Below are 14,635 nucleotides of genomic sequence, written 5' to 3'. Positions count from 1 at the left end.
CGCCTCCAATGCCATTTTCTCAGAGCTGCCTTCCCAATTCTCTCATCTATACCCCCCATCCCCAGCCTTCATTTCAGTGACACACCCAGATTTGGTTGTGCTTCCTAGCACCTCAAGTTACTCTGTTTATTGTTCTTTTTCTTCTTAATCTATCCACCCTCAAGCTCTAGTTTAGGCAGCAGGGATTCTGCCAGTCCTGATCACTGACTTCACTAGTCCGCGAGCCATGGTGGGCTCATTGCTGGATGACAGAAAGTAAACGTGGGTTGAGCAGTTAAGTGAAAGAATGAGTGTTGAAGTTCTGAGTAGAGTTGTGACCCATCTGCCAGGCTCTCTGTCGCAACCCAAAAGTCAGGAAGTTGAAAAATTGCCAAGTTCAAGAAGTTTCATTAACTCTTCTGTCCTGGCTTTCTGGGAACCTAAATTTGTTGCTTAACTATATTACTTCATTTCTTAAAGGAAGATAACTACACTGTTCTTGTGCTGTAAAAAAAATCATTCAGTTGTATTCTCATGGTGCCACACGTGAATGCTGGTCGAAAGGGCAGCAACAGATCTGTTACCCAGGGCAGAGACTGATGGGAAATGAGAAAGCAGTGAGAGGCTGTTAGGAATGTGCACTGTTTTTTTTAAGAGTAAAAGAAAGCCAGTAGAAGATGGTCAACGGAATGATGTGACTGAGTACAGATTTTGCACCAAGTCTTCAGCATCCCCAGTGCAGTGCACACACTTGTGTTCATTTTAGTCCGCGCTATAGAAGCCAACGGTTTATACTTAGTGGTTTCAAGGTTTTGAGTTCTTTTGCTTGTGTGTGTGTGTGTGTGTGTGTGTGTGTGTGTGTACACTAATGACACCACAGATTACAATTAGCCCATTGTAAGAGTATACCTGGATAAACACTTTTCTGTTTCCTTGATGTATATCCAGGGTGACAAATTAATACACACATATACAGGGAACAGACGTTCAGAGAGTACCCGAATTGAGGAAGGCAAACCCAGCTAAGCAGTGAAATAAAAATTAAACGTGGTGTTAGTTTACAAGGAATGTTCCTAATATAATCATTCAGCTAGTTATGTAAGTAAACTTTTATAGATTATTGCAGAAAGTCTTCAGCTATGGTGGAGTACTGGCAGAAGCTCCGGTGTTTGAAGGAATATGTTGTAGCATTGTGTTTGACTGTTTATTTCACATGTGTCTAGGGCTTGCCAGTCTCAAGGAAGGAAAAAAGAAAGATGAAAGACAAAGAAAAATGTATTATACTTTTTGCAGTTTTAAAGAATGTATTCATACTGGCCTTGGACACTGAGCAATAGACATAAATGTTTAGTCAGTTAGTTCCTGGTACCTTCCGGACAACCAGAGCTGCAGAATTATCTAGTATGCCAGGGCTCACACAACAAGCCCCCAGAAACAAATGTGACATTAAATGACTTACCATCCTTTGAAAGAAATCCTAAAATGAACATTTTTATTCACTGAAGCAAAAGAAAAATCTGACATGTTAGATTAATAATGGTATGCAGTATTTTTCTTGTTGGCAACTTAAGAAGTGGTTGTGAGGTTCTGTTTAAAAATTGTCTCTTAAGGTTAAGGTGAGCATGTGTGGGGACATACATAGAATTTGTATTTATGTGTGAAATAGGAGAGATGGCAAAGAGGTTTCAGTTCATAAAATTACTTGGGTATTATGGCTGTCAGCTGTAGCTTATGATAGACACAGCTTCACAGTGGAATCGTCTTATGGTGCACCTGCCTCTTAAGTCCTGAGGTTGAAGGCATGTGCTATGCCCCACTGAGATGATACTTCTAAGAAGAATAACTAGCACAAAAATCTTCATAAACAAGCCATTATATTTCCTTGGCTTAATGATTTGCAAGACTAAGCTTTATACCAATTATATTTTATAGTAGTAAATGCTGTGTGTAAATATGTGAAAACTTATGTTACATACATGGTTTGTGTTTATATACGAGCATATACATGTTTAATGAAGGTGGTGTGATTAGAACTTCTCCATTAGAAAATACTTGCGATTTAAAAGACAAAAATTATTCACTGTCTCACTTTAGGGAAGCTAGTCCCCATGGCTATGAAGTCATTGTCTGTCACAACAGTTACTTTTCATCATTGCTGAAGGCTGCTCTTACTAAGTGACAGTTTTCTCCTTTAGTTATTTGTCTCTATGTATTAGTTGTTAGATTCATGAAAGCATGGAGTCTGCTTTCCTTTTTGCTCTGGCTAGCAGACCTGGTGTTGAGTAAATATTTGAGCACATTAATAAACTGAGTAAGTAAGTGGACTTTAGTATTTGTTTAATCCAGATTGAACATGGTTCTATGGAGTGATTGGACTGAATGTTAATCAGAGCTTTCTCCATAAGGAAGTTAAAGATTTTTAAAATTTCACTGTGTTAAGTTTTCCATAGGTAGCTCATGAAAAGAACGTCGGTTTTTTTTTTATAAGTTCATATATACTGTTTTACAAAATGAAACAAAGTATGATACTTCAAATACAATTGAAGTCTATTATTGTTTGTGTAAAACCCTGCATTTTTTATTGACGGGCATTTCCTGCCTTAAGTATGGGCCTTCTTTAAAGCATGTGGCTCTGTTGTATTGTTTTCTACAGTGAGGCTCTTTAAGGGAGGGAACAGATTACAGGTGGGCTTTGGGGAAATTGTCACCAGTAAGGTATAGAAATGACATACTCACTTCTGATTATTCATACCGCCAAAGACTTCAACTCTTAACATGGCTTCTAATTGTATGAGAAGATGAGAAAGGTTATCTGGTGTCTGTTGAAAGAGTGTACTAGTGACTACGAAGCCAGTCTAGCCATTGTAGTATATGTAGACTTAAATACGTGTCTGTGTCTGTGTGTGTGTGTCTGTCTGTCTGTCTGTCCGTGTCTCTCTCTCTCTCTCTCTCTCTCTCTCTCTCTCTCTCTGTGTGTGTGTGCGCGTGCGTGTGTGCGCGTGTGTAGGTGGGTGGGTATGTGTTAAGTAGTTCAATTCTGTGAGGCCTTCTCCTTAAACTGTCCACAGTTGGTTTACTCTATCAACCTTGTGTCAAAAATATTTAAAGTGAAAATTTTCACCTACATGGAATATAGAAATATTTTGAGGTTTTTATTCCAGAAACAATGCAGCGTAACACTCTATAAAATCTGCAGTATATTGATACAAATAATCCAGAAGTATAGTAAAATCTAAGAGAAGATGCACTAAGGTCATATGCAAATACTAATGCTATCTCGTACAAGGGATTTGAGATATTAAGAGACCTCTGTTTATTTTTGTTCACAAGGAGGGCAGCTTAGAATTCTCCATAGAGCCCTTAAGACTCTTTCTCTTTGATTTTAAGCTCTTCTTTCCTGGACTCCACACTCCACTGAGCATTTTCTCATCTGGGATAACTAAGCACCGTCCCTTTGTGGCTCATCAAGCTTGCTGTATAGTCGGTTCTAGAAACAGCCTGCTGATATTACCAGCATCTCTTCCCTCTTCAGGGATTACTGCTTCTATAGCAGCCATCATGGGAGCTCTGGAAAACAAGAGATTGGGAACTCAAGCTTGCTCCTTGTAGGATGCTTTTGGGTGTATTATCTTTGTTCAACCACACAGCCGTTGTGTTTTGTATTTTGTTGAATCTCTAGTCTTTATACCTAGTCGTAGACATGGAGAGCCTCTTGCCTGTGGCCTTTGGACATGCCGCAGGGTGGTTTGAGCATCCTTGTCTGCAGCTGTGAGGGGCAGGATCTGGCCTCTTCATAAATATTAGAATAGACAGGGCATTTCCCACTTACTAATGTGTATAGCCAAAATAATAAGTGATTGTGACTAACATTAGGAAAAAACATACAGAGGAGTTAGCTTGTGATTTAAAAAATCTATATGCTTTTTTACTATTTATGCGTGCATGAGTATAGACGCACACATGCCACCGTAAGCGGGCCACGGTGTGTGTTAGAGGTGGGAGGCCAGCCTTTCCTAGTTGTTCACCTTGCTTAAGGTCGGGCCTCTCTTGTTTCTGCCACTGTACTGCTTGCTGGTAAGCTTCCTGCAGATTCTCCTGTCTCCTCCTCCCGGCTTACTCCCTACAGGAGTACTGGGATGACAGATGTGTGCCGCCCCTACGCTAGGCTTTTTATGTGGGTCCTGGGATTGAACTGAAGTCAGATTTCCATGCAGAGCGCTTTTAGCTGCTAATATGCTTCCCCAGCCCACAGATGATTTTTGTTATGTCCCAGTAGTTGCTGTCTTCCTTTTTCTTTTTATAAGGCAAAGTTGGGGAAAAGGGAAGAAGGAAAAGGAAGGGAAGTAGCTGAGAGCACAGAGGCTTCTTGAGTCTCTAAAGGTCTCACTGTTCACCAAAGACTCTTACACTACATGACCCACAAATATTTTGGAATTTCTCAGAGGAATGTTTTATTTTATTTTTTTACAAGTGCGTTAAAGTCAGAAGGATTCTTCTGCAGTGTATTAGTACAACATCCCCCCACCCCCCAATCTTGAGGGACATGTGTGTAAAAGGCAAGGTTTTGCTTCCACTAGAATTAGCAATTATACAAGAAACTTCTTTTATCTATCTCAAGGTTTATTGTTATTATTATATTTTTAATTCATATAGCTAATTTTTACCTTAAAAAAACTTTAACAAAAATCTACTTTTCCATAAAGCAAAAGTAACCTCAGCCTATGGGATTGCTGCTGACAATATTGCTGTAAAGGACCTGAAGAAGTGCTGTACAGTTGAGCGGTGATTCCCTGGGTCTGTGGCCTTAAACGTGCAACTGCTGCATATTTCCATAAACGTTTTAAAGATCAGTTTCGAAAGAAAGCAGTAAACAGTTATTACCGTGAAGAACCTTTAATAAAAATGAAGTAAATGATACACAGCCATCTACACCAGTATACCAGTAGTGTCTATACATCTGTGTAGATAACACCGATGTTAACGATTTAGAGCATGTTGGCTGGCTCAGACTGTCGGCTGTGACATCACCGTCCCTGCCAGCCATCCAGGTGTGAGGTTTGGGTGGACCTGGTTTGTGACGCGAGAACCTTGACTGTTTAACTTTTCTATGTCTTCATTTCTTTCATATTATTGACTTCCTAAGCTGTTACGAATTCAATGAAATCCCAGCACTCAGGGAGGCAGAAGCACGCGGATCACTGTGAGTTCAAGGCCAGCCTGGTCTACAAAGTGAGTCCAGGACAGCCAAGGCTACACAGAGAGAAACCTTGTCTTGAAAAATCAAAAAAGAAAAACAACACTGCTTGTATCCAGACATGAGGTGCCAGGCCCTTTTCTAACTTATGACATATGCATATGGCTCTCATGGACTCACTTTGTAGACCAGGCTGGCCTCGAACTCACAGCCATCTGCCTGCCTCTGCCTCCCTGAGTGCTGGGATTGCAGGTGTGTGCTACCATGTCGGGTTTATAGGCAGTCTCATTTGCTGAGTTTGAGATGGTGGGACTTGGCAGTTGAGACTACCTGGCACTGAAGCAGAATCACACGCTCCGTCATTCCACTGAAGAATTCTACTTTTCCCTTCGAAAGCTGACTTCATCTAGATGTTCTTCTACGCAGCGCTTCTGTTCAGCATCAGTAGAAAATGCTTTCCTGAAGTATTCGCTTGAGACTGTCAATCTTTTATGACCTCTGTTCTATCAGTTTACTAATTTGTTTGCCTCAGAGATACCAGACATCCTGTTTGTGTTCATATTACCCTCATCTTACCAACATAGGAATTAGTCTGTAGAAGAGTTAGCTAGTGGAGTGGGCATGTTGGTAGATGTTTGCCTAGCATATACAAAGCCCTGGCATCCATCCCCAGTGTGTGTGATCCCGGAAGTCAAGTGGTAGAGGCATGAGGATCAGCAGTTCAAGGTCATCCTTTGTTACCTAGTGAGTTCAAGGCCAGCCTGGGCTACAGAAGTTGTCTGAGAGAGAAGATTTGCTCAACAGTGTGACCAATAAGGTTTATAATTCTAAAGTGGAGGAAAGTGTGAGGATGGCCTTCCTGCCTTGGGAGAAAGCTCCTGCACTCATGTTGAGTGTCCTGTACCCTGAATGTTTGGGACCAATAGTGATTTTGATTTGAAATTTTGTATGGCGTGGCATAAAGTGGGAATGTCTATGCATAATAAGACGTCTTGGACCCAAGTCAAGTTATGCAATTTGTTTCATATGTGCCTTAAATAGCCTAAAAATTATTTTATACAATGTCTTTAGCACACCTGAGTTTTGACAGAGACAAATGTGGGGTTTTCTTCCTGTAGTGCCAGGAGTGCCCAATTTCAGATTTTTTAAAATCAAGGACACTGAAGTTATACCACAGTTCAACTGCTAATTCAGAACATAAAGGTTCATGCCTAGACAGAAAACCACGTGGAATACTTGTGAGCATAAGCTATATCCTTACACAAAGTGTCTTTGTTGTAGTTGCTTCTAGAACGCGATACTACAGGATGACAATGAAGAACTGGCGGGAAAGAGCATAAGGCCTCCTCAGCCTCCCCAGGGGTATTTCTGTTCACTCCCGGCCGGTGGCAGCATCCGTGTGGCAGAAATAACAATTTGTGGTTAGACAGGTTACATCTGGGCAGATATAGATGTAGGCATTTGCGATCACACATGATAAGACTGTACACCAAAAGCACGGACTGAATTGTTAATCACTTTGAAAGAATTCTGAGCAGTGGGGACCTGAACAGTTATTTAACGACGGGGTAGTTGAATGATCAGCGTATCTTGAAAGGCATGCCCATTACTTTGCAGGATTTGCTCAGCAGTGAGCTCCACACACACAGATGATTTATTGAGAGTCTTTTATCCAGACTTCCGGGAGCCGTATAGTATGGGAGCTGCTAGAGTCACAGTGTTAGCTGTGACAGCGCCTATGATGCTCTCATGAGTAGAGCAGAGATGAACAAATCAGTGAGGAAGGAAGCAGTGACTGATTTCATCACACACTGTTCATCTCCTAGAAGAAACAAGCACACAGATGTTAACTTACTTGTCCGGAGTCACTGGACTTGAGCGGTTGGAGAGCAGAGGGGAATCTCTATGGGTCTAATGTTAGGGTTAACCTTTTATATTCAGTAGGAAGCTAAGAGGTTTCTAAGGTCTTGTAAAGTGTTAGCCTTTGACAGGATTCTTTAGAGGAAAAATTACAATGGCCAATTTAATATCTCATGATACACATTTACTTCTTCCCATCGTACATGTGTGTGAGCAAAAGAAATCCACATTGCGGACATAGAGCTGTGTGGTCAAGCACTTTCCATGCACAGTTCAATCTCTAGCACCGCTGTTCACCTCCTCCCCTGCAAAATAAGGGAAAAAAGAAATCTTAACATTGTACAGATTTGTTTGTGTTTCCCTTGTGGAATATTGACAATAATCATTCAAAGGCAGGCTTATATAGAGAGCCTAGGTTCAGCAGTTGTGGAGTATTTATTCCTTAAGATGTTATCTTTAAAACTGGTAACATTATAGGCTGATGGTTAGTAGAAATAGGTCAAAGACACTTACGTGCTCATAGTGAGGGGGGTGCGTTTTGAGTTTATTTTGTTTTTGGTGGTACTGGGGTTGAACTTAAGCCAGGCAGGTGCTCCACCACTGAACTGCAGCCAGCTCTCTCCTTGGGGGTGTGGGGTGGGGAGGGGCAGAGACTCACTAAACTGTAGGTTGGCCTTGCACTCACTCCCTCTGTAGCCAGGCAGGTCATGAACTTGTGATCTCAACCTCGACCTCCAGAGGAGTTGAGCTTAGAGGTCTGTGCCAACAGGCGCAGCTAGAATTGCTTTGAAAACCTGAGTTCATATTAGAAGTGTTTTGTCTGTAGTCAAGTACTCTCTTAAATTACATTGTGTCACCTCCAGCCTTAGATTTTGACACATATACTAACCTTATGCAGGAAACACATCTTTGTGATGTCTGCACCTTCATTTATCTCCTCCTCATAACACAGGCCTTCAGGTTGTGAAAAATGAGCTTGGTGTGGTAGTGCTCGCCTGGTCCCTGACATTCAGGAAACTGAGGCAGTAGGCTCTTAAGTTTGAGGTCAGACTGAGTTGTACTGTTAGACTCCATCTCAGAAGATAAGAGAACAAAACCGTGATGTCTGTGTGGGAACTTGCTGTCATAATTAGTCATACTTTGAAAACAGCCCCAGTGTTGCAGCAGTTCTTTCTCTGGAGCTTAAAAAGGTGAGCACAGAGAGCGTTCAGGAACTCCAGTTGATGGGGATAGCAGATGCATTTTGGTAAACTCCTACTGATCCACTTGGTGTGAAGTTAGTCTTTAGTTACTAAGGATTGCTTCACCCGAAGTTGTGTTACTCAGGGTAAGCTGCTTGGGAAGGCTGGATAATCTCTCCAGTCTTGCTGTGCTCCGTTGTTTGAAATAAAGCAGTTCCAAGGTTAGTTCAGAAAAAAAATATTGGTTAAATACAATTGAGTTGGTGGCGTTATATTTTGAATTTGTCCACTAAGATGTGATCTGCATTGTGAAGTAGGATGCTCATATCTGGTAATAGAATCTCCACAAAATGTTTCCCAAGTGGATCGAGGGTCTGAGGCACAGTGGCTCAGCTAATCCCCAACCTGAGGTTTCTCCACAGAGAACAGGAGAGGGAAGGAAGGCAGCCGCTTAGTGTCCTGCGCAGTCACCAGCCTTAGGAACTCCAGCAGTTCTATAAGGTCGTAGTGATGTTTCAAAGCCAGGATGTTCTTGCTTTACATGCTTGCCTTGAGTAGAGGTTATTGACTATTATTTTATTAATGCCAGTAATTAAATTAACAAATCAGTGCTGACTAAGCATGCCTACTCACATGAAGGTTTAAGGCCTTTAGAGCCCTTTTAAGCTAGCTGTGGCAGTGTCCCTGTTTGCTCTCAATAAAATGAAAGACACTACTGCACAGAGGGTGCCTAAGTTTCACACAACTATGACTTATTTTAGGTTTACACTTATTTAATTGACATGACTATATTGAATATAAACCTAAGATCAGGAAAATCTGATTTAAGGATATGAAATGTATTTCTGGTTTAAATATTCTTTAATTTTTAAAAAAATGTATATGGGTGTTTTGCCTGCATGTATGTATGTGCACCATGCACATGCTTTGCACCTGTGGAGGTCAGAAGAGGGCCTCAGATCCACTGGAACTAGAGTGACAGTAGGTTGTGAGCCACCATGTTGGTGCTGGCACTCAAACCAAGGCCCCTTTAAAGGCAGCCAGTGTTCTTAATTACTGTGCCATTTCTCCTGCTCCTGCCATAAATATTCTTATTTCTTATGTATTTAGCAGCGTTGTAGTTAAGCTGTGGTCCAGTTACTCATCTAATTGTGGGTTATAAGAATTATGTTTTAAGCAGGATGTGGTGGTTTATTCCTGTAGGAAGCAGAGGCAGGAGGGTGAGTTTCAGGCCAGCTAAGGCTTTATAGCAAGACCATGTCTCAACAAAACAAACAAACAAACAAAAGAAAACCAAAACCAACCAACCAAACTTAAAAACAATGAGGATGGCAGCAAAGCCCTACAGAAATCTACTGTCACTCTCCTTGTGGGCTAGGAGCCCAGGCCCAGTATGGAAACAATCTCTGTGAGTTCGAGGCCAGCTTGTTCTATGTAGTAAGTTCCAGGACAGCCAGAGCTACATAGTGAGACCCACAAACAAACAAACAAACAAATGGTCTACCAGTAATATATTTTAGGAATATAGGAATTCCATTACACAGTGTAAGTCAACACTGGGTCGTGCTAGAGCAGAGCAAAATACTGAATCCTGCTGTCAGAGTATGCTGTTTTAGAAAGTGTTAATTTTGACTCCCAGGGACTCTCCCCAGGGTTCTCTGCTATTAGGAAGCCTGGTTGGAGACTGGCACTTGCACCTGTCAGCCTCAGTACTCCCAACACCCACAGTTTGTGGTTTTGTTTGACTCTTAAGAACTATCATTATCCTAGCAGCCTCTGGCTGCTTTTCCATCAGGCATGGCAGGGCCACACCAGCGCACATCCCACTGTACCTCACAGGAGACCTTTTACAGCATCTGCCTTTCCGTGACCTTGGTACATACCCATTCCCAACAAAACTCAAAATTGTGTTGTTGCTCCCGTTTATGGCAAAAGATGTTTTAAGTTTCCTAAATAGGGCATCTGTATTTCTATCCCTGATGTGAGGAAATACTTAATTACCATTTACTCTCAGTTCAGTGCATCATTATCTTGTGCGCTTTTCCACAGAACACATATGGCAGGGAAAGAGTTAAACCGTGTGTAGGAGCCTGGGGGCTTAGATCAGTAGTGGAGGGGAGAGCTTGCCTAATATTAGCACAGACCCAAGTTTGATCTCCAGCACTTAAAAAGAATATATTTTTTAAAAGGGTTCAATTTGTCTTCCACTGCTCATTATCCCTTGTCTCAGTGACTTCTGGGTTAGCAGAGGTTACAGTTTGGGTTGGAGATGACTTACTCATCTTCCTAGTCCCTGCTCCTTGCCGAGTATCTGTCATCATAGGGAAGCGGTGCATGTTTGTTCAATGGAACTGAATTGTTGAGAGCAAAACTGTCTTTCCTTGAGTCCACAGACCGTTGTTCTGGACCTAGGGAGCGATTTAGCTATGATACTGTGAAGATGAGCAGACATACGTGAGTCCACGGTAGCATATAAAAGTTGGGCAGGTCTCTCCTATGGCTGGGAGTAACTAGCTACCTACTAGCTAGTTGTAACTTTATTTGAAATAGTTAAATTTAAAAATTCCGTGGAGTGCCTGTGCTGATCTGAGTCATGTCTGTAAGTGGTAATCACTAGCTTTCAGGTATTTACGTGTAGTTACTGGCATAGACTCTGACTGTGGAAGTGCTTACGCACCTATCGAGTGCCTATAGAGAAATTATTATTCTCCTAAGTTGTATATGTTTCACAGAAATATATACGTCTCAGAAAGATAGTTAATGTTTGTGGTTATTTTATTCACTGCTTCTCTGATTTCTGTGAACATAGGAGTTTTTATTTGCTAATTGAATGCTGTGTAAGAAATTCATGTTTAAGTTTTATGTACTCTGTGTCTCAAAGGTTTTAAAAATGATTTCTAAACAGACTTGTAACTACTGTGAAGCATGCACGTATGTGTGTGTGTGTGTGTGTGTGAGAGAGAGAGAGAGAGAGAGAGAGAGAGAGGGAGGGAGGGAGGGAGAGACTGAGACTGAGACTGTTGGCATCTGAATGGTGTGGAATGTAAACCCATTCTGCTGTAGGCGGCAGACCTGTTTAAAGCCCAAGCAGCTCCCTTGGGAAGCTTGCTCTAAGCTATGTGGTAGTGTTAAATTTTTTGGAGAAGGGATGAGAGTCCAAGAAGTGACTGGAATGTTTCTAAGGCAAGCCCTTACTAGATTTTACTAGCTAAATAGGGTCAGTGTGCAGCAGTGAAGAGAGAACACTATGGCTATCTTACCATGGCAGCTAGTGTATATTTTCTAATGCATTACTAGTCAATGCTTTTGGTATATTGTACACAAATCTAGTTGCCTTAGTCAACTCTAAAGAATTAATTATCCTGGTCACAACTTTTAATCCTAGTGTTCATGAGGCAGAGGCCAGAGGATCTCTGTGAGTTTCAGGCCAGCCTGGTCTTCATAATGAGACTCTGTCTCAAAGAGAAAGGGGTGGGGGTGGGGGAGGGAGAAGGAAGAGAAATAATTGATAAGAGTGAAAGAGTAGACCTAGCAGTGATTTTCTTAGTCTCACTAGTTGACTCACTCATGGTGAAAGGAAAGGGGCTTAGTAAGTATCTGTTGAAGGAAGTAACGCTTTTTCTTGTATATGTCAGGTCTGTTAGAAACACTTGAGGGACAGTCAGTGAAATCTGTTCAAGAGGTAGCGTACAATGTAACATGAACAAAGACAGTGACGTGTGTGCAGCTAAGTGAATGTTGTACGCAAACTTAAATTCCAAGTTCTTAGAGCATGTTTTATCTCTTCTCATATAGCCTAGTATAGTGGTAGCATGATTCAGTGCTTCCAAGATGCTTGCTTTAAAAACAAACAAAACCTTTTAATCATTATTTGAGCATGAATGAACCAGAAGTCTGTTTCCTTAGCTATTTAAACTGTTGCTACAAAGTTGCATTGGTTGGCACCTGCTAACAAATAGAATAATTTGTTCATTTTTTTTGTTACTTGAAAATTGAGTTTACCAAATTTAATGCCCATCCATGTGTCTTAATAATTTAACTCACCTATTTAGACATCTGATTTAATACTATTAAGGTTCATGTGTGATCTTAAATGTTAACATTTTGTGATTTGGGTTATTAGGACAATATTGGAAGGATCTTTTGTATTTTTCGCTTGATGTTCTGCAACTCTGTACAGTATCATAGTTTTTTTGAAAAAGTGTCGTCTTCAAGTTCTTGATACAAATTATAAGCCCCCTCCTTTCTTTCTTTCTTTCTTTTTTTTTTTTTTTTTTTTTTTTTTTTTTCCTTCTTCTTTCTACTCCATAGCTCCCTGCAGACTTCACAAAACTACACCTCACTGACAGCCTCCACCCACAGGTGACCCACGTTTCCTCCAGCCATTCAGGATGTAGCATCACCAGTGACTCCGGAAGCAGCAGCCTTTCTGATATTTACCAGGTATGAGGGGCTTTCCGTTCTCATCTGCTTCATGGAACTTGGGAATTCTTAGAGATAAGAGATTATGCATGCATGTTATATATATGAGGCAATGTTTATGTTCCACAGACTTTGCCATGCTGTGTGTGTGCTATAGGAAGTAGCTCTACCACGAAGCTGCTACCAGGTGGCAGAATGTTAAAGAGAGTGGTTATTACAGAGTTGGTTCTTGTTACTCTAAATGTTTCATTCATTTGTCTATAGACAGAGTGGGTATACAAGTCTGACTGAACTAAAAAACTGCAAAATTATCATTGTATGGTCATGTAAGTTTTCTTTAAAAAGCAGTTTATTTTAGAGCCAAATATGAGTGCCCGTGGCCTGGGAATACAAGGTTCAGGTTACCTGGTTGGTACCTGGGCACCTGCAGACGATACTCAGGCACACGTAGGGGAAGAGAAACTAGACTATGAAAAATATCAGAGACCATATAGCTTTTGTTTGTTTTGTTTTTTAAGACAGAGTTTTTCTATATGGCCCTGGCTGACCTGAAACTCACTATGTAGACCAGACTGGCCTCAGACTCAGACATCCACTTGCCTCTGCTTCCTGAGTGCTAGAATTAAAGGAAAGTACCGTCAAGCCTACCTTCTAAGAATATTTCTAGGGGGAAAATCCATTGCGAGTTGTTTTGTTTTTTGTTTTTTGCATTATCCATTGACTTATATAAATGAATAAAATTTTAGTCAATTTTTTAAAAGCTGATTTGAAAGGAAATCCTTACCAAAGTGTATGTTTATGACATTATAACTTAAGGAAACTTTGTTTTATGACTCCAATAAATGTTGTTTATATAAACATGTAACATTTTAAAGTTTTAAGAAACGATTTATGTACCCAAAGGTTTTTTTTTTTTTTCAGTAGTTTTAAGAAAGCGAGAGTATTCAAGTTTCTAAAGGAGTATATATCTTTCAGAACTTTTTGTTTTGGTTTTGTTTTGTTTTTTTCAAGACAGGGTTTCACTTTGTAGACTTGGCTGCCTTGAACTCACTTTGTAGATCAGGCTGGCCTAGAACTCAGAGATCCGCCTGTCACTGCCTCCCCAGTGCTGGGATTATAGGTATGTGTCACTGCGTCCAGCTCTTTCAGACCTTTTAATGTGTCACCAAAACACTTAAGTTTATAAATATACGCACAAGCATTCTAATAAGATGTACCAAAATAAAATAAAATAATTATTTTAGCATGCTAGAAAAATGAATGAAAAAAATTGAAGTGGCCACAGGTTTTATTGCATAACTCATCTTTGGAAACCCCATGCCCCTCCCCCCAATACATATGAAAACAGTTATCAGAAATACATAATAGAGTTACGTGAAATCCAAGTATAACCAGAGAAAGAAAACAGTTTACATTTTTATCTCCTTGTGGTGTAGCAAGGCTTTGAAGCACTAAAGATCAAAAGGTGTTGTTTGTCATGTAAACTTAAGGCTGTGTCTTCCAGTATTATTAAGAGCTAAATAGCAAAAGGGTATCTTTATTTATGAAAGTTGCTTTCTCAGTGTTTTATTTTATACTGGCATTAAATTGTATTTCCCATACATGGTGTCATGGTGTGTGTGTGTGTGTGTGTGTGTGTGTGTGTGTGTGTGTGTGTGTTTAAAGGCCAGGTATAAGTGGTGCATGCTTTTAATCCCAGCAGAGGCACTAGTGCTATACAGTGAGACCCTGTCTCAAGAAAAAGAGAAAAGGAAAGGTAAGAATAAAAAAAATACAGATTACTGGGGTCAGAAGTCATCTGCCTACCCAGTTGCTGTCTAAAATATGGTTCCCTTCCTAAGCCAGGCAGTGATGGCCTGTCACCTACCCAGGACACGGCAGCACTGGCCGCCCACGCAGCCATTTACTCAGGATTTGGCCGTCACTGGTGCTTGAGTGGCCACTCTTCCCTCTAGTTGTTCACAAGTAGCTTATTCTTTTTGTTACTTGAAAATTGAGT

General features: G+C 40.7%; 1 protein-coding gene across 7 annotated transcripts in view; it reads left to right on the top strand.

The window, feature by feature from the left end:
- The window catches only part of Rapgef2 (Rap guanine nucleotide exchange factor 2), a 222,095-nt gene that overhangs the window by 157,226 nt on the left and 50,234 nt on the right, over window positions 1-14,635 (top strand). For all 7 annotated transcript variants that reach the window (XM_051157312.1, XM_051157313.1, XM_051157310.1 and 4 more), the window contains one exon: window positions 12,526-12,657. In XM_051157312.1, the coding sequence (XP_051013269.1) occupies window positions 12,526-12,657 (132 nt within the window). The remainder of the gene's footprint in view (window positions 1-12,525; window positions 12,658-14,635) is intronic.

Source organism: Acomys russatus, chromosome 15 (genome assembly GCF_903995435.1).
Source record: "Acomys russatus chromosome 15, mAcoRus1.1, whole genome shotgun sequence".
Taxonomy (NCBI): domain Eukaryota; kingdom Metazoa; phylum Chordata; class Mammalia; order Rodentia; family Muridae; genus Acomys; species Acomys russatus.
This window is presented reverse-complemented; position numbering and strand designations above follow the sequence as displayed.